Source organism: Acinonyx jubatus, chromosome B3 (assembly GCF_027475565.1).
Source record: "Acinonyx jubatus isolate Ajub_Pintada_27869175 chromosome B3, VMU_Ajub_asm_v1.0, whole genome shotgun sequence".
Lineage (NCBI taxonomy): Eukaryota > Metazoa > Chordata > Mammalia > Carnivora > Felidae > Acinonyx > Acinonyx jubatus.
This window is the reverse complement of record NC_069386.1, coordinates 113,279,986-113,303,152: the sequence shown is the minus strand read 5'-3', so window position 1 is coordinate 113,303,152 and position 23,167 is coordinate 113,279,986. Positions and strand designations below refer to the sequence as shown.

General features: G+C 46.0%; 1 protein-coding gene across 3 annotated transcripts in view; it reads right to left on the bottom strand.

Annotated features, from left to right (window-relative positions):
• The window catches only part of SMOC1 (SPARC related modular calcium binding 1), a 157,005-nt gene extending 135,072 nt beyond the window's left edge, over positions 1 to 21,933 (bottom strand). Inside the window, exon 1 of one of the 3 annotated variants that reach the window (XM_027066042.2) lies at positions 21,567 to 21,933. In XM_027066042.2, the coding sequence (XP_026921843.1) occupies positions 21,567 to 21,665 (99 nt within the window). In that variant the 5' untranslated portion in view covers positions 21,666 to 21,933. The remainder of the gene's footprint in view (positions 1 to 21,566) is intronic. The other 2 variants (XM_027066041.2, XM_027066043.2) reach the window with 2 other exon arrangements.
• Between the last annotated feature and the right edge of the window lie 1,234 nt (positions 21,934 to 23,167).

The window sequence follows — 23,167 nt, the reverse complement described above, 5'->3', positions numbered from 1 at the left end:
AGAGAAAGCACACACTGATTGACTAAGCCCAGGTCACACACCCACCCTGCGACTGGGAAGTGGGATCAGTCCACCTAAGTTATGGGGACTGAGAGTGAGGGAGGGGCTTTTCCCCTAAAGAAAGTAGAGGTTTTATTACCGGAAAAGAGAGAATAGATCTTAGGCAGACCAAAACAACAGATGTTTACTATAATAGGCTTCTCAGGATGGTGACGGGGAAAGAACCACTACAGAATGCGTTGAATTTCTCACTCCCAACGCATCACACAACTTTGCCAGCTGACAAGCCCCAGCTTCCCGGCGGGGTGGTACATGACCACTGAACAGTTTGTTGTGCATTTGAAAAACAAAGAATTAGGACAAAGCCTTTTGCAATGAGCACTTGCACAATTCTTCCATCTGGCCACAGCTATCCTTTCTCTGACATTTGTCACGTTGGTCCTGAAGACACCCCTCCCTGATAGGAATCACAATGCTTTGTCTTCTAACTTAGTGGTTTTTCTAGATCAGATGCAAACAATTTCCTTCCTGCCTCCTACAGCCCTATCAAAGGCCAACTCGTCAATGAATAAATGGCTGAGAGAATGAATCACAACGTCCCTGCCTAGAGCTGTGCTCACATCCAAAGCCCCCAGCTACAGGAGAGGCAAAGATGGTTAATGGAGCAATCCAACTAGCAACCCAACTCTTTGGAAGCTCTTGGACTCCAACGTACTAATTTGCATTGTAGCGCTCATTTTCCTCTCACCGGACATCTCCTGAGTACGGGACAAGGGGCTGGGGAAAGAAATTTCATTTTAAATTTCATCTCATGGTATAGCAGGTTCACATGGCCCTAAAGACTTGGTCTTCCACGGAATTGGACGTCACCCTTTTAGAACTGCAGCTACCCAGTTACAATGCTCAACTTCTTGTCAGTACACAAATGGCTCTAACCCCAAAACGAGATGCTTTTCTACCCTCAAATATGAGCAAAACATCTGGGAAAGAAGAGGCCAGAGGCTTCAAGAGGCTCCCTTCCTTCCAAGGGAGCTTGTCTTGATATATGTAAGTAGCCATTAGTGAAAGCAAGTGGAATTTGAATCCATTTACGTTCTTTAAAGTCACAGTTCGCATAGGCCCTGGGTCCAGGCCTTGCCTGATAGATTTTATTCCCTTCTATAATTTTAGCCTAAAAAAGTCCCAAACTAGAGTATGCATGAGAATCACCTGCAGTACTTTTTAGAAATGCACATTCCTGGACCCCGCAACATCTCAGGTGAGCTACGGACTATTCTTTAGGAAATAGACTCTTTGAGAAATATTCTCTTTGAGGATGTAACAAGAGTCTTAACCGCTGGGTCTCGGCTCCTCAGAGAAGAGGCCAACATTTTGTTACTGACACCCAGTTACAGGCTGACGTGGCTGAAGGTTCCATGAACTGGATCAGGCCATTGTGGTATGTGGTCATTAGACCAGGAAGCATGGTGAGCACAGGGACAGACAAGCACTCTTCACTGGGATGTGTAACTCATGTTAGCACTGGGGAGCACCCGGTTATTGGTTTTTCACAATTAACATGAAGAAAGAGACTTTGGGTGTTGGGGAGAGGCAAGAACAATGTACCAGGGTCTCAATGATTATCAAAGAAAAATCTCCCGTGCTTCCAGCAGGGAGCACAGCCATTATGAAATAGCCAGAGCATTCAGTTCTTTTTGACAAGGCCTACCATCAAAAGAAACCATTTAATCAGAGCCTAACTTATTGGGGTTTTATCAGAGCCTAATCAACCTGAGTTGGGAAAATAAATACCCAACTCCAGCCTGCTCTAACTATCCTACCCCATCTAATGGGAGGAAAACACTGAGACACACAAATGAAGTTCACAGTCCAGAAGTCCAGGCTCACTAAAAGACAGATCTAATCACAGGACAACACAATGTTTCCCAACTCCCTACACCTGACCAAAACATCACTGAAGGTCTGTTTACCACAGTTATTTTTATGCAATACATCATGTCTGGTTTCAATAAAAAAAATTACAAGGCTTGCTAAAAAGCAAAAAAACATAATTTGTAGAGACAGCTACCATCAGAACCAAATTCAGATAATGAAAGAGCTGTCTGAATTAGGACATCAGTGATTGTAAAGCACTATGATTAATATTCTAAGGGCTCTAATGGAAAAAGTAGACAACACGCAAGAACAGACGGGTAATGTGAGCAGAGAGGTGGAAATTCTAAAGAAGAATCTACAAGAAATACTAGAGGTCAAAAACACGGTAACAGAAATGAAGAATGCCTTTTTTAGTTACTATTGAAGTATAATTGACATACAATGTGATATTGGTTTAGACATACATCAAAACATGCCTTTGGTGGGCTCATTAGTAGACAAGACACAGGTGAGGAAACAATCTCTAAACGTGAGGATGTATCAATAGAAACTTCCAAAACTGCGAGGGAGCCTGGTTGGCTCAGTTGAGCGTCTGACTTCAGCATAGGTCATGATCTTGCGGTAATGAGTTCAAAGCCCTGCATCGCGCTCTGTGCTGACAGCTCAGAGACTGGAGCCTGCTTCAGATTCTGTGTCTCCCACGCTATCTGCCCCTCCCCTGTTCTCTCTCTCTCTCTCTCTCTGTCAGAAAATAAACATGAAGAAAGAAAGAAAGAAAGAAAGAAAGAAAGAAAGAAAGAAAGAAAGAAAGAGAGAGAAACCTCCAGAACAGAAAAGCAAAGAGAAAAAAGGACAGGGGAAAAAGAAACAGAATATCCAATGACTATAGGACAAGTACAAAAGGTGTAACATACATGTAGCAGGATTACAGGAAGGAGAGAAAAGACAGAAAGGATCAGAAGAAATATTTGAAGCAATAATAACTGAGAATTTTCCCCAAATTAATGTCAGATATCAAACCACAGAAAGTTCAGAGAATAGCAAACAGGATAAATGCAAAAAAAAAAAAACAAAAAAAAAACTACACCGTGGCATGTCATATTCAAACTGCAGAAAATCAAAAATAAAGAAAAATTCTCGAAAGAAGCCAGAGGGGGGGAACACCCTTAAATTATAAAATGGCAAAAATAAGAATTGCATTGGGGTTCTCCTTGGAAACCACGCAAGCAAGAAGATAGCATAGTAAAATATTTAAAGTGTTGTTAAGAGGGAAAAATCCATCAGCCTAGAATTCTGTATCCTGAAAAATTATCCTTCAAAAGTAAAGAAGTAAAGACTCCCAGACAAAAAAAAAAAAAAAAACTAAGGGAATTTGTTGCCAGCAGACAAGCCTCATAAGAAATGTTAAAAGAAGTTCTCCAGGGAAAAGAACGAGGATATAGGTCAGAAACTCAGACCTACATAAAGAAAGAAAGAGCATTAAAGAAGGAAAAAATTTTTTTTCAGGGTGCCTGGGTGGCTCAGTCAGTTGAACATCTGACTCTTGATTTCAGCTCACGTCACGATCCCAGGCTGGTGAGATTGAGCCCCCACATCGGGCTCCACACTGAGCGTGGAGTCTGCTTAAGATTCTCTCTTTCTGCTTCTGCCCCTCTACCCCACTCACACACACTCTCTCTCTAAAAAAAAAAAAAAAAAAAGAATTAATTAAAAACTAAAAAAGGAAAACTTTTTTTTCTTACTCTTAATTGATCTAACATGTAACTTTGTTCAAAACAATAACAACAATGTATTCAATGATTATACCTTATGTATAAGTGAGATGAATTACATCAATGACACAAAAGCCAGGATTGAAGAATTAGGGATATTTTGTTATTTTAAGGTACTGACCCTGCCCATGAAGCAGTAGAATGAAATTTAAAAGTGGATTTTGGGATTGGGAAAATGGGACAGGTACATGCAAAAGAATAAAATTGGACCACTATTTTACAGCACACATACAAAGAAACTCAAAATGAATTAAAGACCCAAATGTACGACCTGAAACCATAAAACTCCTTGAAGAAAATGTAGGCAGCAATTTCTTTGACATTGGCTCTAGAAAAAAATTTTCTAAATATGTCTCCTCAGGCAAGGGAAACAAAAATAAAAATAAACTATTGGAACTACATCAAAATAAAAAGATTTTCACAGCAAAGGAAACCATCAACAAAATGGAAAGGCAGCCTACGAAATGGAAGATATCTGAAAATGATATATCCGATAAGGGGTTAGTATCCAAAATATGTAAAGAACTTAAACAACTGAACACCAAGAAAATAAACAATCTGATTAAAAATGGGCAGAGGGCCTGAATAGACATTATGCCAAAGAAGACATACAAATGGCCAACCAAAGCATGAAAAGATGCTCAACATCACTTATCACAGGGAAATGCAAATCAAAACCATGATGAGATATCACCTTACACCTGTCAGAATGACTAGAATCAAAAAGACAAGAAATAACAAGTGTTGGCGAGAATGTGGAGAAAAAGAAACCCTGCGTACTGTTGGTGGGAATGTAAAATGATGCAGTCCCTGTGAAAACAGTATGGAGTTTCCTCAAAACAATTAAAAATAGAATTACCATACGATCCAGTAATTTCACTAATGGTTATTTACCCAAAGAAAATGAAAACACTTATTCAAAAATATGCACCCCTGTGTTTACTGCAGCATTATTTATAATAGCCAACATATGGAAGCAACCCAAGTGTCCATCAACAGATGATTGGATAAAGATGATGTAGTATATATATAATATATATATGGAATATTATTCAGCCATAAAAAAAGAGTGAAATCTTGCCATCTGCAACAACTTGGATGGACCTTGAGAGTATTATGCTAAGTGAAATAAGTCAGACAGAGAAAGACAAATACCATATGATTTCACTCATGTGTGGAATTTAAGAAACAAAACAAATGAACAAAGAAGAAAAGAGTCAAACAAACAACAAAAGGACTCTTAAACACAGGGAAAGAACTGGTGGTTGCCAGAAGGGGGAGGCAGGCGGGGGAGGGTGAAATAGATAAAGTGGATTAAGAGGTACGAACTTCCAGGGGTGCCTGGGTGGCTCCGTCGGTTGAGTGTCCGACTTCAGCTCAGGTCATGATCTCACAGTCCGTGAGTTCGAGCCCCATGTAGGGCTCTGTGCTGACAGCTCAGCGCCTGGAGCCTGCTGTGGATTCTGTGTTTCCCTCTCTCTCTGCCCCTCCCCTGCTCATGCTCTGTCTCTCTCTGTCTCAAAAATAAATAAAAACATTAAAAAGAATTGAAGAGGTACAAACTTCCAGTTACAAAATAAATAAGTCATGGCGATGAAAAGTACAACATAGGGAATGCAGTCAAGAAATAATATTGTAATAAGGTTGTTTGGTGACAGATGGGACTATACTTACTATGGGGAGCACTGAGTAATGCATAGGATTGTTGATTCATGTTGTACACCTGAAACTAATATAATAGTGCAGTTTAGTTATACTGCAATTTTAAAAATAAATAAGCAAACATGTTTTGTAAAAAAAAAAAAAAGAAAGAAAGTGAACGTGAATTCGTTGCCAATGTATATTGCAAACTCTAAGGCAACTACTAAAAAAAGTTAAAAAAAAAAAAGAAGTATAATTGATAGGCTAAAAAATGAGTGAAAAAAGAATCACAGAAAATACTCAATTACAAGCACGAAGGTAGAAAAAGAGTGGAAGACAAAAATAGGAACCAAAAATAGGAAGAAGGAATAGAAAACTAAACAAATATAGTAGATACTGACCCAACTATACCAGTAATCACTTTAAATGTCAATGGTCCAAGTATATCAATTTAAGCTATTTAGAAGGGAGGATCATCTGGGTGGCTTAGTTTGTTGAGCACGTGACTCTTGATTTCAGCTCAGGTCGTGATCCCACACTGAGTGTGGAGCCCACTTGAGATTCTTTCTCTCTCCCCCTATGCCCTTCTCCTCCACCCATGCACGTGCTCGCTCTCTCTCTTTCTCTAAAATAATATAAAAAAAAAATAATTACATAAATTAAACTATTTAGAAGGGAGAAAAAGTGTATGCCAACGGCCTAAGCCACCTTATCTGGAACTATCCCTCCAGGAAGCCATGCTGACAGCCAGGAGTTTTCCTTTCTGAAATGCTGTTCTAAAAGCAGCCTGGGGGATTGGGTTTGGGCCCACCCACAGGCCCTGCTGGGATTGGCTTTCCAACTCAGGCCAAGGGAAAAGGCTGGCCCAGGAATAGAGGAAGAGGAGCTCCAGAGAAATCTGGCACCGCTCCTCCGGCTCCTGGGGGCAGTGTCTCGGGGACCCAATCTAGGAACATCTTGGGCAATCACCAGCCTGACCCCTGAGCCCAGAAGGTACAAGAAGGGCACAGAGGCATGGCCCTCCAGTTGTCTCCTAACAGCAAGACTGCCTCCCACGGTCTTAGAGAAAATAGGGAAGGTGATCAGGCTCACTCAAGCTTCCTTCAGATGCTAAACCCAGGAAAACAACCTCCCATCCAGGGAAAGAGAAAATGAAGGAAGATTTTAGGAAGCAGAGTGTGTCTAGTTGCCAGCAGGAGAAGAAACGGTCACAGAGCAAATGGAGAAAGATCACACCAAAGAGCATCTCTCCCCCATTTGAGAGAGTCCTCCTGACCTGTGTCTGGTTGGGAAAGGAGAGGAATTTGATTTCTCTTTCCCTCTCTCTCTCTCTCTCTCTCTCTCTCTCTCTCTCTCTCTCACACACACACACACACACACACACGACTAGTTTCATTTTAAACAAAAGATAATAGAACCACAGGGTTGAAATCTTCCACATATTGATGGGCTTTATGGCTTTCATTCCAAGGAGGAAAGCTAAGGGAAACAAAACAATTTGGGGTCCTTCTATGAATCTCTCACACTTTCCCATTACAGCCATTATTTTTACAAATACTTAACATCTCCTGAGCATCCTGCCATTATTTCATTTAAGCTCCACAATGACCCAATGAGGCAGATAAAATCTTCAGTTTACAGCTGAGGGAGCTGAAGGTCGGAGCTTACTCTGCCCAAGCATACACGGCAAGAAAGCACTGGGCCTTGGACTTAATCCAGGTCTCTTTGGCCCCAAAGCACTGTACTATGCTGCCTTCTCGATGGGCAAGAAAGCTCCCAACAACTCATGGGATGGTCACGGCTCAGACTTCTCTCGCCACCTAGCAACGATATGGGTGATGCATTTCATTCTCAAGGTAGATGTAGCTCGAGGGAAAGAAAAGTTAGAAGCTGGGAATCAGCAGTACATGGAGCCCGGGCTGTGGGCCCCATCTTTCAGTAGGCCTCTATCTTGATGGAGAGAATTTATAACAACATACCAACACAAGTGAGGACATGATCCTCAAAGCCAAAGAGAAGTCAAGTCAGGTAATGAAGCATCCGGTCTTCCATTCACCCCATACCTTCAGGTCGCCTGGGCCAGTGCAGCCCCAGATCTGCCCTAAGGTTTTCTGAAGTCACTGCCCAAGAGGCAAGGAGAACGTGTCCATCGAAGTGTCTAGGCACCTTCAAACCCTCTTCAACAAATACAAAGGATTTCCACTTCAACCCTCAAACTGGATATTGATTTTAAAAAGGCCTCCCAGGAAAATATTGTACCAACCATAAAACATGCTTCCTATACTCCAGACCATTTGCCCTTTGACTCCGTCCATGTCTTCACTGACTGCATTGCTATTAACAAGCATTAAGAGTCTTACACCAAGCTCAACCTTTACTTCTTCACATTATATCACTGGTTACTTGTTCTGTCTGCTCTGCTGCACATTCCTACCTAAAACTTTCAGCATTTGCTGAAACCAGGAATGCATCTCTTTCAGGGGCTGAGAACCCAGAGCCCTATGAACTGGAAGATATGATAATGCCAACAGTCAGATGGCAAGAATGGTGAAGTTGCCACCTGTCCTGAGTTTTGGGCCACATGTTAATCGGTGAGCTGGCCAAAGGCAACTCAGAAATACAATCCTCTACTGGCATTCAAACTATCTCCTCCCCTTGGCTGGACCTTTGCCACTTCCCCAAGTTCTCCAGGGCATCTTTAAATGCAAAAGTCACAGAGCAAGAAGGCAGGGATCTGGGTTCTGGCTCTGGCTCTGCCACACTGGTTGGCTGTGTGGGCTGAGGACAGGTCTCACCCCATGCATAAAAGCAAGGCGCCCCTGAGACTTCTTCCCACTGTAGGACTCAGCCATCAAGCTTACCTCATTTGGGGGGCCTTCTGGAATCCTCTTCATTTGGCCTATTTATCCTACCCTGGAAGTGTCCAAATTTTTCCTACGTGCCCTTTTTCCTATCAGCTCCTAATCTCAGAACATCTGTGCCCATAGTCATTTAATCTCCCTATAATAGAGGAAGGAACTGATCCCACTGTAATAGGAGAGCTCCCCGTTTGCTGGGCTGTGACCATCAGTGCCCAGCACACTTCTCACCACACATCCTACCCCACTACTCTCAGCAGAGTGCTACAAATGCTACAAATCCCAAAGTGGACACTGTGCTTGCTGCCCTCACCTCCCCCTCACTCCCCCGCTTGTGCAGTCATGTGGTCAGGGGGGACGGAAGAGGAAAAACCTGAACCCCAGCTCCAGAAATGGGTATACTGTCTCCTACCCTTCCACAGTAACCGCCCTAAGGAACCTAGACCTACGTCACGCGCAGCACGGCAATCTCCCGGCAGAAGGGACTGGTGAAAAGAACGGGCATTCGATCCAATTTAGATGGATAAGCTAACAGCAAAAATTTCCTAACATCATCTAGGAATGAAGGTTGTCCCTTTTGTGAAAGGGCTACTTGAAGTCAGCTCTCTCTTCTGTAGCCTAAAAAGCAGGATGTTTAGATACGAAGTGTAGAATCGTTGCAGCAATTCTGCCACCATGAAAATCTAGGCTTGAAATTAAACACACAACACAAAAGGCAGAGGGGAGAAACAAAGACAACACAAAAGGCAGAGGGGAATGTCTGACAGCATTAATAAGCTGCTGAATCAAACCAATCCTGAAACCCACCTTGGACCTTCATTGGGTAAGCCAGTTCAAAACGTAGTTATCAGTTCTTTTAAACTCCTAACTGATGTGTACATACCGATGACCATACACAAAGCTGATCTACAATTACACTTTAAAGGCACTAGAGAGTAAAACCAGCTCATGCTCTTACTGCTTCTGCTAGAAACCAGGAAGATTCTCCTTCCTAGACCACCGACCAAGAACTCAGGGCAGAGTGTCCCTCTCAGGGCTCTGCAGTCACACACAGCCTCCCTGTCAGGTCAGTGCTGAAAAGAGAACATTGGCACCTAAGCCGCTTTCTCTGTAGGCAACACCAGACCCAAGAGAGATGGCAATGCCACACAAAACTTAGAAGCCTTTTTCAGCTTAACCTGTTATTTGTCTAAAAACCAGTGATAACTCAGGGCACCTGGGTGGCTGAGTCGGTTAAGCGTCTGACTCTTGGATTTCGGCTCAGGTCATGATCTCAAGTTTGTGAGTTTGATCCCCATGTCGGGCTCTGGGCTGAGAGTGCAGAGCCTGCTTGGGATTCTCTTTCTCTCCCTCTCTCTCTGCCCCTCCCCCTCTCACTCTCTCTGTCTCTGTCTCAAAATAAGTAAATAAACATTTTTTAAAAATCAGTGACAACTCGGGGCGACTGGGTGGCTCAGTCAGTTGAGCATCCGACTTCGGCTCAGGTCATGATCTCACAGTTTGGGAGTTGGGGCCCCATGTTGGGCTCTGTGCTGACAGCTCAGAGCCTGGAGCCTGCTTTGGATTCTGTGTCCCCCTCTCTCTCTGCTCTTCCCCCACTCGTGCTCTGTCTCTCTCTCTCCTTCAAAAATAAACACTTAAAAATTTTTTTTTAAAAATCAGTGACAACTCCTAATAAATTAATGGATCCCCCGAACGATACTAATATCACAGATGTTTATATGCCTCCTGATGGAAGTTCACACCAACTCCTATGAAGTATACTTGCCAAAAAATATATCAAATCTGTATCTGATCAAGTCTCTAGATCTACCTATCACAGGACAAGAAATATAAGGGATAGAGGAACACGTTACACAACACTATGGGAATGCAGTCAATAAAATCTAGTATAGGAAACCCTAGAACAACCTATTGATTCAAAACTAAATTACAAATTAAAAGGAGACGGAGGGGAAACTCACAGATTAAAAGAGATTTAAGATACAGATTAGCCAATATGTGGACCTTCTTTGGATCTTGATCCAAACAAATACAAAACCGTATCTAAGAGACAATCAGGGAGATTTGAATGTTGATTGGATTATATTATACAGGTTTCCCCTGCTATCTCAAAGTAGAGCCTTCCTATGAAACATCTCATAAACAGAAAAGGCAAAAAGTGAAGAAGCAATTACTAGTAATTTATGTGGAAAAGTTCTTCAGCATTCCCAGACCCAAAAAATAACCTCTCAGGCTTTTCTGATACCTTAGGACACATCGTGTTAACGGATGCACAGAATAAACTGAGATAAAGCAAGATGCTCACAGACAGAGTTCAAAGCTCTGGTGGCTTGATGCCGAGATGCTGAGTGTGGTTCCCGGGGAAGGAGCTGCACCCTGCCTCTAGAAGGGTTGGCTGCAAAACAAACGCTAAACGCTACTTTTGCTTTTTGCCTTCTTTTTGTGAGGATAAAAATCGTCCTGGGATTTCTGTCGGTTAGCAAAAACCGGTACCGCTGCAAGTCTTTCAAAAAAGCAAAGCGGCCGAATGCCCACTGTCCAAATATGGGAAATACCTGTACTAAGCAATTAGTATTCTTTGGTTGTGATACGGTATTGTGGGTAGGTTTCTTTTAACATCTTTGTCTTTTACAGATAGATTTGAAAATATTTACAGATGATAAATATATAATGTCTGGACTTGCAAAACAATCTGAACAGGAGCCTGGGGGATGGGTGGAAGAAACGAGATTGGCCAGGAGTCGTGCGTTATTGAATCCGTGTGTACATTCTATGGGATTCGTTATACTACCCTCTCCTCTTTGTGTATATTTGAAAGTCTTCATAATAAGGAAAAGTCTTTTTAAATGAATGGAACAAATCCAAAGATGAAGGAGAGTCCAAATTCTTTGCCAAAACCCTGCTGTCTTTTCCAGGATAGTCTGCTTACCCAAAGTAACACTTTCTACATAAATTTCCCCAAGTAATTACCTTGGATAAAATACTTTTAGGTGACACATCTTCTTTCCAAATATTATAGGGAATTTCTGAAATACGAGTGCTCTTTCCATAGGGTTACATAAAGAAGTTTAGTTCACAGAAAATACTATATAAAGCCCTATCAAATATTAAATCAATGACCAGTGTGATGGATTTCACACTGCTTGTGCATCTTTAGAAACTTATTCACCTTAATTTCTACAATCTTAGCAGGGGAAGACCTTTCTCATCCTGATCCCAAAGATGATAGAAACCATAAAGATGTAAAATTTAGTAGATTGAAACCACAGTCTTACCACAGTGAAAGGCATTTGCCAGACATGACAGAAAAACAGATTAATATCCTTAGAATTAAAAAACAAACAAACAAAAAATCTCTTCCAAGTCAGCCAGTGAGGCAGGGAAAAAAATTACCACTGTTGTTTTTAAAATGAGCAAAAGATCGGGACAGATGATTCCCCAAAGAAAAGAAGTTAACGTAGGATTGCCAGATACAATGCAAGATACCCAATTAAATTTGAATTTCCGATGAACGACAAACAATTCCAGGGGCACCTGGGTGGCTTAGTCGGTTAAGCATCTGACTCTTGGTTTCGGCTCAGGTCATGATCTCATGGTTTGTGAGTTCAAGTCCCACATCAGGTTCTGTGGTGTTGGCATGGAGCTTGCTTGGAATTCTCTCTCTCTCTCTTTCTCTCTCTCCCTTTCTCTTTCTCCCTCTCTCTCTGTCCCCTGTGCACACATGTGTATGCTCTCTCTCTCTCTTTCAAAATAAATAAACATTTAAAAACAAACAATTCCAGGTAAATAATAAGTTTTTATTTGGGCCATACTTACACTAAAACATTATTTGTTATTTATCTGAATGCAAATTTCTATAATTTATATTATTTTACATTATATTATTCAATTTCATTATTCAAATTTATGCAATTTACAATTTAGGTAATCCTATATTAGTATTTTTATTTGTCAACTCTGGCAGCCCTAAGCTAATGACCAGTAAATTTGAGAAAATGATCAACCTCATTTCCAATCATCCAGGGACAGCAAGGACAACAGGCAGAACAGCAGAAAGCACCAGCAGGGAGAAGGAACCACACAGGCACCAGGCCCTGGGCTGTGGGGAGGCGTGGCCTCAGGGCCCCGGGAGGACAGGAGGGAGGTGGCCAGCAACACAAGGAGGCAGGGGAGGCTGTATGCTTGGTTCAATGTCCCCGAACATGTTCTTCAGGGGAAAGGAAAAGTGTGATCAGCACCCTGGAACAGAGGACCCCTTAGAGAAGCATCACTTTTATTATTTGCTCTTAAAACTTTGTTGTGATGTATCCAAATACATTTTTATCTTTTCTGGAAAACGTTATTATGTATCATGTAATGCATAGAAAACAGAATTTAAAAACCCATGTACTTCCCAACTACTTTAAAAATGGAAAACACTGGGGCACCTGGGTGGCTCAGCTGGTTAAACATCCAACTTCGGCTCAGGCCATGAACTCATGGGTTCGTGAGTTTGAGCCCTGCGTTGGGCTCTGGGCTGACAGCTCAGAGCTTGGAGCCTGCTTCGGATTCTGTGTCTCCCTCTCTCTCTGTTCCTCCCCCACTCGCACTCTGGTGCTCTCTCTCTCTCTCTCTCTCTCTCAAAATAAAGATTAAAAAAAAATTAAAAAAATTTAAAAAAAGGAAAACATTACCAATTCAACGGGCGCCTTCCATGTCCCCTCCAATGTGTCACTCACCCTCCTGGCCTCACACCTAAGTAATCACTAACCTGAGCTTCAAAGTTATCATTGCCCTTAATTTTCTCATGCGTTTTTTACATAGGCATGCACTCCAAACAATGTATCATTTTTGCATGCTTTGTCCTTTATATAAATAGCATAATGCATGTGTTCTTGTACATTTTGCCTTTTTTCACTCAACATTTTGATGATGAAATCGATCCACAATAATGAGTATAGATCAGCCATTTTTGGTACTGTGTAGTATTCTACCCCTTGTATATACCATAATTCTAGTCTCCTGTTGAAGGGCATTTAGCTGGTTTCCAATTGTTTTATTGTTGCCAAACAATGCTACTATGAACGTCCTTACACATGGGTCTTGGTATATGTTTAAGCACATTTCTCTAGGGCATATATTAGAGTAAAATTAAAAGGTCAGTGCTGTGAAGTGATCGTGCAAATTTATATTCCCACCAGCAGCAATAAGTACATTTTATACCTATGTCCTGCTAAGGTTAATTGGAAACTCTCCTTTAAAGCAGATTGAGTTCAAAGCCTGCTGAAAATGAATAGGAGGCCTGGTCTTAGTAGTTACGAAACCTGAAAATCAGCCCCAAATGAGCACAGACTGACTGTCAGATGTATACTGAATCCAAGGGGATTTGGGCTGCATTGAGACAGGTTTGGAACTTTTTTAAAATCACGCATGTTTTCATCTTTATTATTGTCCTCTAAGATTAAAAAATGCTCATTATAAACAAAACTAGTTAAATAATACCTAAAACACATCTCATAGAAATGTAACATCTCTATGATGGTCACCATGAGCCACATGACTTACAATCTATGTGATTTTTTTTATACACAAACCAACTTTTTTTTTTTTTTTTGCACAAACAGGATCAAATATTCTGATTTGCAGTTTACTTTTTCTACTGTTCAACATATCTTTTCAGGGAAAGAAACAATCTACATTTATTGAAAATTCTACTATTCAATGAACATTTACCAAGCACGTGTTCTTGGGCAGGATGGAGTCTATAAAGAAAATTAAACAACTCCACCATTAAGAGACTCCCACTCTAAAAGGAAAGAAACTAATACATGTGGATCGTTGTAATGGGACCCTGTTTATCAAGCACCTTGTGTAAGCCAGGCACTGTATTTGACCCTTAATGAATGTGGTAAGCAGAAAAATGGCCCCCCAAAGATGCCCATGTCCTAGGCTTAATAATGGTATGTTACATGGCAAAGAGCAATCAAGATTGCTAATCAGCTAACCTTAAGATAAGGAGAACATCTGGACTCTGGATTGCACCAGGGACCCAGTGCAATCAATTGTAAGAGTCCTTGGGTGGGGAGGAGGGAAGCAGAAGAGTCACAACCAGAGAAATGGAAGCATGGAAAAGACTTGGTCATCTATTGCCGGATTTGAAGATAGAAGGGGCTATGAGCCAAGGAATGCAGGCACTTTCCAGAAGCTGGAAAAGGCAATAAAATGAATTCTCTCCCCTACAGCCTCCAGAAAGAACTCAGCTCTGCTGCTTTTTTAGCCCATTGAGGCCCACGTCAGACTTCCGAGCTCCAGAAATGAGTGTTACTTAAGCCAACGTCTGTGGTATTTGTGACATCCCACTAAGCATCCTCCCTGCCCCCCTGGACATAGATGCTATGGCCTCCACAGGACAAATCAGGAAACTGAGGACCCAGGAAGTTAAATTACTAGCTCGGGATCACAGTGGCAGAACCAGAGTCAAACTTGGGTCTGTCTACCTTCAAAGCCCGCCCTGAGGCTGCCGCACCACCTTCCTGCATGTGGCCGGCTGCAACACCAGGCAGATGGGGACACGCACTGCCCCTGGGGAAAGCAAAGTGCAGGGTGCATACAGAACTCTGCTTGGGGCCAGCCTGGGAGGGCTGTGTGGAGCCCTTTGAGCCTTTCAAATGACAGGCAGAATTTTGACAGACAGAGATGGGAAGGAAAGGAAAGGTTAGGAAATGCAATGGAGCTCGGTGAGGCCGCACTTTGGGACACGTGGTAGTATCCAGCAGGACGCGAGGCTGGGCACGATGGCTAGAGACCGATACGCTTCCTGCGGGATAGCCACTAGCCATGTGTGGCTAGGAACATTAAAATTTAAATTAACTGATACCAAGTTAATTAAAAGTTCAGTTCCTCAGTTGTGCTAACCACATTTAAAACTTCAACGGGGGCGCTTGGGTGGCTCAGTCGGTTAAGCATCCGACTTCAGCTCAGGTCACGATCTTGCGGTCCGTGGGTTCGTGCCCCGCGTCGGGCTCTGGGCTGATGGCCCAGAGCCTGGAGCCTGCTTCGGATTCTGTGTCTCCCTCTCTCTCTGCCCCTCCCCCACTCATGCTCTGTGTCTCTGTCTCAAGAATAAATAAATGTTAAAAAAAAAAATTTAAAACTTCAACAGCCACATGTGTCTAATATTGGACAGTATGGATACAGAACATTACCATCCTGGCAAAAAGGTCTACTGGGCAGGGCTGCTGACAGTGGGAAGTCCTTGTGTCCGAGCTGGTCAGTGGCACTGTCCCTTGAGGGAACGATTCGTGGGCTGCCACAACACTCTCCACCTCACCCCTCGACTTACTATCTATCTTATTTTGTGCCCTCTCCCCAGAAGCTCTGCAGACTTCTTCAAGAAAAGATACGCAATAAACATCCACAAACCTACTTAAAACTCCCAGCACTGTCCTAGAGATGCCTATGTGGTCCTAAAAATAAACTATTCTGGGAAGTAGGTCCAGTTTTTCTCCACTGTCAATACTTGAAAAAAAAAAAAAAAGAACACTCAGCCCTTTTCTGAATCAGATCCACGCTGCCCTGTGAAATGGTTTTTAAGGAGGAGGGACAGAGCCGCTCACATGTGTGGTGTATTTGTCAGGTTACAAAGCACCTGACACATTGCCTGCCCAACTCCCCCAACCTCATTCAGTACTGTCCTCCCCAATCAGGGGAGGGGCTGTACCGAAGCTCCAGCTTCCCCCCCCCACCCCCCCCGCCCCGGGGGCCTTTCCTGTTCCGCAGAGGCTGCCCCATTCTGGTTCCCAAAAAAAGGAGGCTGAAGTCTACGTCTGGGAAGTACGCAGGGCTCCACACCTAACAAGCTTAGATTTCTGCCAAAGGTAAGATTATTTTGTGATCTAGCAATTGAGTTTAGAATGATGTCAGATGCAAAGGGAAATCCAATTAATTGCCATAATGACCTATGTTGCTTTGGGGTCTTTATGGGGCTGTTGGGAGTGTTCTTGGAGATCCGATTTTCCTATCCCCTCAGCGACTCTGGATGCGTGCAGAGCATGTATGTACAATGCTAACCCTGTTTGGCAGGCCTCGCAAGCAGCTCTGATCGATTTCTCATCCGCAACTCAACCCTTGTCCTCTCCCAAACAGCCCCGCAGTGACAAACGAGGAAGGAGGGAGACTCCACACGGACATTCCCTCCCCTCCAACAACCACCAACCCCCCCCCCCCCCCCACCCTGCCAGCAATGCCAGGAACTTGGCTGCTTAAACAATAGATCTCTATGTGGTCGGGAGAGAAAGGGTGCCCTGTACCTGCTAAGCAGGGCCATGCCCCCCCTCCCCCAGCCCCTGCCAGGGGGGTGAGGGAGGAGGCCAGAATGCAGACAGGCATCAAACCAGAAACACGCCTCCCCAGCCCCCCACTGGCAAGTAAGGCTTCTGACCCAAGCATCAGCTAGTGAACTTTTCTCCTCTGCGGGGCTGAGGACTTAAGATGTACAGGGGTGATCCCCCCTGAGCAAGGGAGAGGGAAGACTGCCCACTGCCGACTCATCCTTACAAATGAGCCCTTTGGCCAGCTGATGGAGATGTTGATGCCAGGGCCTGGGCCTGCTCTGGGTCTAACCGGCCAAAAATTGAAACGAAAGCCAATAATCACTCCCCAGTGTGGTATTTTAGGTAGGGCCATGCACATCTGGAGTGATGGGGGCGGGGGGGGGGGGGGCGGTGCGGTGGAACAGAAGGAGGCAAGATAGGAGTTCCTAGTCTGGGAACTTTTTGTCTGATCACAGGTGCCAAGAATTGAATGAATCATAAAGTTTGGTTCATGACACTCAGCACTGGTCTACACAGGGACCACTTTTCCTCTTTCATTTAATCAGCCACTCCTCTTTACTAATGGACAAATACCTTCAAACCCATCCTTCCCTCCCCCTAAAGGTAGCCTACTGACACTAACTTACACTCACTGTGTGGTTTCCCCAGCCATACGGTTTCCAACCCCTTGCTCCCCCTAACTTCACCCGGAGCCCCATGTCCAGCATTGCCTTGCTTTTCTTTTCATAGAGCAGTATTGTAGCTCTAACTAAGTATTCTAAGAGATTTTTTTCCCTTGAGGTTTAGCTCTTTTTGAGCTTACGAAACATAACATGTTCCATCTTTTGGTATATTTTACATTCATGTCACATTCCCAAGGTTCGTCCATAGGTTTGTACGTCACTGTTGCTCATTTGTTTTGCCTTAGCGTAACTCTCCACTGTGTGCGGGCATCAGTTCATCTGTCCTCCAACTCACAGGCTGGGCTTTTTCCAGGCTTACAGCGTTATGAAGAAGGTTGCAAATGTCCCCTTCTGGACACGAGTTTCTCTTGGGCATATGTACCTAGGAGTGGAATTGCTGGGCCCTAAGAAATGGGAATTTCAACCCTGGGAGATAATGAGATAATATCAAAGTGCTTTCCACTTGATAACATTTCCTATAGTTTCTAAGACGATTAGTTCCTCTTCCTGTCCTTCTCAATTTGGTTTCTTTAAATTTCCCATGTCAGCTCTATCAAAATGTTTCTGTCGTGTTCTTTGCCTACCACATGAGTAGCATCTTGGATAAATCCTTCAGGTGGGAAAGAAAGGTTCCCGTCAGGCACACAAGTAATAAGAAGGGTGTCTACACAGACACAAGGACCCACCCCGGTCTAGACACTGAGACAGACTAGTCAAATGGAAGGGAATGGTCTAGAAGCTGCTTCACATTTGGCAAATGCAAGATAGAAAAGAGAATGAGGGTGCAGCCAAAGCCTGTCCCCCATCCAAGTTTGTTTGCTCAGTCTCTCCTCCCCCAAACCTCCCATATCCACCACACTTACTAATTTTTAAACAAAGCACAAAAGCCTACAAATGGGGGGAAATCATTTGTGAAGTAACCAGTTTCAGGTTTCAATGAGAGCAAGGCAAAAGTTGGTTCACCCAAGTGAACCAGATACAGGAGTCGGTCGAAGGTAAGAGTGACCAATTCTCACCAAAAGGCGGTCTGCGGTAAAGTGCCTGAAGAGTCACGCAGGAGTCAGGTTTTGAAGGTCAAAACAAGCCAGCGAGGGCAGAGAGAACAAATAATATACGTAAAACAACTAAGAATCAAATTCCTTGCTCAGGCTTCTTGACCTTCCCATTTTTTTTCCTATTTTCAAACTTCTTAAATCCACTTCCTGCCTCCGGTCATGCTAAGCGCTAAGAAAGTGGAACCCGTAGAATGCTGTTAAACATGCACTATCTGAATGTATTTGTTTTTTCCATCAATACCACCAGAGTCCATCCCCACCAGGCACTTGGCCCTATGCTAAGCTCTGGGGATGCACTGGCAAAGAAGATGGGCCCAGTTCCCACCCTCACCCAGCTCCTGGTCTTCCAGGGCAGACAGAGGCTTAGACAAAGACAGGCAGTTGACTTGGCCTGACCATCAGCCAGACTCTCTCAGCCTGGGAGAGCCCCTCCCCCATCCCATCCTGCCCTGAAACATTTTCAGTAAATTGTACAGGATTAAAGAAATGGCTGCCTCCTTGGTAATTAAAAGGATCCTGACCAGCGTCCCAGGTAGCCAAGGGGCTGCTCAGAAGTCAGAGACCAAAAAATCAGGTGCTTCCTACATAATAGCCTCCAATCTGATACTTGATAGCTGTCGGTTTCCAGAGTCAAACAAATGTCAGGAATTTTATGAAGGCAGGAAGCACATAAGGGAACAAGGATTGGGGTCTAGGCCTCAAGGGAGCTCAATTAGTGAGCCAGATAAAGTTAAACCCAAAGGGCATGCTCTCAGTTTCCTAGAAAGCCAGCTGGAAAAGATGCCAATCCTTAAGCCTCTGTCACTCAAAAGATTAACAGAAGAGACCCAGGGGTGCCCAAGGGAATACTGCAACAAGCCAGATGTTTCTGCTCCTCCTGTGATACTGCCACTAGCAACCAGAGCCACACCTCTCAGGCCACCGAGAAGCCACAGAGGGGAGCTGGCGACTTTGGGGCTAGGTTGAAACTCAAAGACATCACCCTTTAGCGATTCAGACACCGAGAAATGCTATCAGCATGTTCTTACAGACTCCCCTGCTGCCTCTGGGCTCAGTGGTCTCACTGAGCCACCCTCCTCTAACAGGAAGGGCACCACGAGCAGGAGAGCACTCCCTGAGCACTCCCTGAGCACTCCCTGCAGCTGCTCCGTGGCAGGGAAACCACACCACCTGTAAATCCATAAAAAACTGGGATTTGGTTTCCAGCACTACATATGCACCACGAGTGTTTCAAGCCAGCCATTGAGCTTCCCCGAGACTCACTTGCAAAAAGGGCACTAAAAAGACTCACCTTCTTGTTCTTACAAGCGTAAGCCATCATGGAAGGTGCCAGCCCCAGCGTTCCTAAATGACAGCTCTTATTGTTGCCCATAAATGCACCCAAGTAACCACACGATCAAAACAACAGCTTCCCCTTGGTACTTTCTAAACGTGTGTGTGTGTGTGTGTGTGTGTGTGTGTGTGTGTGTGTGTGTGAGAGAGAGAGAGAGAGAGAGAGAAAGAGAGAGAGAGAGAGAGACAGAGAATGCAGCTGGGATACACATAAGCCTATTTACAGTTCTTGCTTTGTTTCATCATGCCTATCAAATTCTTAAACTAAAGAAGCTGGAGGGAAACCTAACCAATGTCCCTATTTTCCCCTGAAGTCCCTAGCTTTCCCCTAAAAGTTGCTTCCTCCAATTTCAGAAGGCAGTTCTAGAAGGAAAGCCATATGGCTTGAGATGCTAGACATGCCCAGCAGCAAACCAGCCCCCCACCATTTGTCTCCGGGCCTCTCATGTGGGCGGGCATCCAGATTTCAGTCGGGGCGCTCTGCTCTGCGTCTCTGTCTTGACTGTTCCTAATTATTGGAGGGAACGCTGTGGCTCTCCTGACCTCGGAGTTTAAGAGCTGCGAGCCCTAATATCAAACCAAGCAGCTTCATTTAAAAGGCATCCTCATCTGCATCCATAAAAGTCCCTCCCGGAGCCCTTACTTGCCCCAGCTTCGGGAATGCCTGCTGTCGAGGATTTATGACACGCCCTGGATCTAATCTGCCGCACCTTAACTGCTGCTGTTGCACATCTGGTCATAAAAGCAAGGGCCGGCCCAACACGGGGACAAACACTTTTCTTTCCTAAGTGGCTGCAAATCTGATCTCACAGTGATAGCTGGGCTCCCCACCTCAGCAAGCCAGCATCTGGGCAGTCATTAAAGCTTGTCAACCTTTGCAAGGCTTTTTTTCCTCCACACACGACAGCTATAAAGATGATTCTCATACAGCAAGAGTTACGAATAAAGAACCTGCAATCTGAACAGGTGGGAAGGGGGCTAGGCCCGGAGATATCCAGGAAAGCACGCGCTGGTCAAGGAGCCAACCTTGTTTTCACAAAGATCCCGGCTACTTGCACACGGACACTCAGGCTACCCGTGGAGGCAAGCGGCTATCCCGAGAGGCCGCCCTGACAGACACTGCTTTTTGGCCAGAGATCGCCTGGATTAAGTTTGATCAAGTGAGCCGCCGGGTTTAATAGTACATTTTTTAAGGCAACGGAATCCATCATTAGACCAACTGGGGGGAGAGGGGGGCAATAATCGAGGCCAGCAATGAACACAATGCGGTCAGTTCCAGGAGATTCTACAATGCCCTGGGCAGCCTGTCCTGTGCACAGAATTGGCACGTTTCGTATCGTTCAGAGACTCCAATCAGACCAAGGTTCAACAAATAGTTCAACCTCCCAGCCTCGCAGCCAGGGGAAGAGACTCTCGAACACTGCGCGGCTCCTCTCCACAGCCGCCACCCCCCCCCCCCCGCCCGCGCCTCCACCCCTCCTCCCGGGCTGTGCCCAGCAGGAGGGAACATTAAAATTATCTGCTGTGGGTTTTACGAGCAGCGATCGCTTTTTAAAACAACAACAACACAAGGTCCTTGTGTGGCTCTCGGGTAACCTAAAACTCTGCAGGCAGAGCTGCCCACCCCCCCCCCCACCCCCCCGCCGCCTGCCAAGAACGCCAGCGCTCTGGGACCCGGACCGGGCGCAGCATGAGACCACAGGGCAGCCGACTGGAGCGGAGAGCGAGCCTCTTTCGGACGCAGGAGGCACCCTCTCGGAGCAAAATGCCCTGGGAGAAGAGACCGGGAAAGAAAACCCACCAGTGACAGTTCGGGGGGAGGCGGGAGGCAGAGTCGGCGCTGCAAGAAAGGATGGGGGTGGGGGAGAACGGGAGAAATTTTTATTTCAGCAACTTCGCCCAGAAGCCCGCGATGACTAGGTGGTAGGTGCGGGGGGGGGGGGGGGGGCGGGGGCGATACCTCCTCCCCCCTTCCCCCTCCCCCAGCCCCGAGGGTTGTGGGCCGGGGACCTCAGTCTCCCTCCGCAGGTGGGCGCGCGGCCGGGGGCGCACTTACCCTGGGGCCCGTGGTGCGGTGGCCGCGAGCCGGGGACAGCTGCACCAACACGAGCAGCAAGTGGGGCGTGAGCAGACGGGCGCAGCGCGCGGGCAGCATGGTGCCAGCCGGGCCGGGCAGCCGGCTGCGGGCGGGGGGCGCGGGCTCCGCGGGGCGCACGGCCGCGCCTGCCTTCCTGCCTTCCTTCCCTCGGGGGCCCTCGCGGCGGCGGGCGGCGGGGCGGCGGGGCGGCGGGGCTGGCGGGGCTGCGCTCAGAGCGCGCGGTCATGAACTGCGCGGGAGGGGAGCTGGAGCGCGAGCGTGTGCCCTGCACGCAGCGCTCGCTCGCTCGGCTCGGCCGGGCCGCGGCGGCAGCAGGTTGGACGCCAGAGCGCGGGCCATGGGAATTCCCGTTATAAACCCCCGGGAGGGGCGGGGCGGAGCCCGGCGGCCCTGATTGACGGGCCGAGGGGCCCGTAGCAGCCGTCCCTTTGGCAGGTGAAAGCCAATGAGAGAGCGGGAAAAGGGGCGGCTTGCGGTCAACCCCACTGAGGAGCGACACCCGCTTGCTGTGCCAGAGTCGGCTCCCGGAGAGGCTGAGAGGGAGAGGAACTTTCTCTCGGCCGTTCTGTCTGAGGCAGCCTCGGAGAGCTCCGGCAGCCCCAACTCCCAGCATGCCCACCCGGCTAAAAATCATGCCTTAAGCACGTGTAGTTTTCATCATAAGCCCACGAGCTGTCACAACAGGCCTGTAAAATAAGCAGGAAAAATACTCCTAGCCCCCCTTTTCTGATGAGGATACTAGGGCGCAGAGGAACTGAGAAATCTGCTTCCCCGCCGCATCAACGCCAAGAACAACCGAGAAGGTGGCCCACGCAGGCCAGGCTGTGACTTGCGTTGGTAGTGGGGAATGGGTGCATTCATTTGTTTCAGAGAAGCTTCGAGGGGGTGACACCCCAAGTCCTACAGCATTTTCCCCCAGAGAAGTGTCGAGAATATAAGGTGAAGTGGGTCCTAGGCATCTGCCTGCTGGAGAGGGCCCCTGTGGGTATGGGGTAATGCCCACCTGTGGCCCTGTGGTGGCTCCAGGCCTCCTGGCTCCCCGCCTTGGACTGGAGGGCCAAGGGGCAGCCACTCTGTGGCCTAGTAGTCCTGAAGGAGGAAGTCAGAGGAGGGCTCTTCTGTGGGGGAGCAGAAGAAAAAAGTATTGACGGGGAGGGGTCTGTGGGTGCAAAGACCCCACGGCTGGGTCAGAGTGGGGAGAGGAGACCTGGGTGCCCAGCCCACTTGGAGATAATAGCACAACACAGGGTCCAGCAGATGTTGGAGGGCTCTCCCCAAGGTGGTCCCCAAAGGGCCATCTTGGGAACAGTCCCAGCTGCTTCACACCAGCTCCTCGAATGGAGCCTGATGATCCACTACCCTCAACCCAAAAGAACCCCAGTTTCTCTTTTTGTGTGGAGTACAACCCTTAGTGTTTACTTCCATTGGTATAGACCACTCCGTTCACGAGGAGGGAATCTTTTCTCTAACCAGACGGGAAGCGGCACCACCAGAGCTTAATTCCTCCTCCCTGTCTGCGCCTAGAGGTCCTAACAAGGGTCAGCTCTGCTCCCTTACAC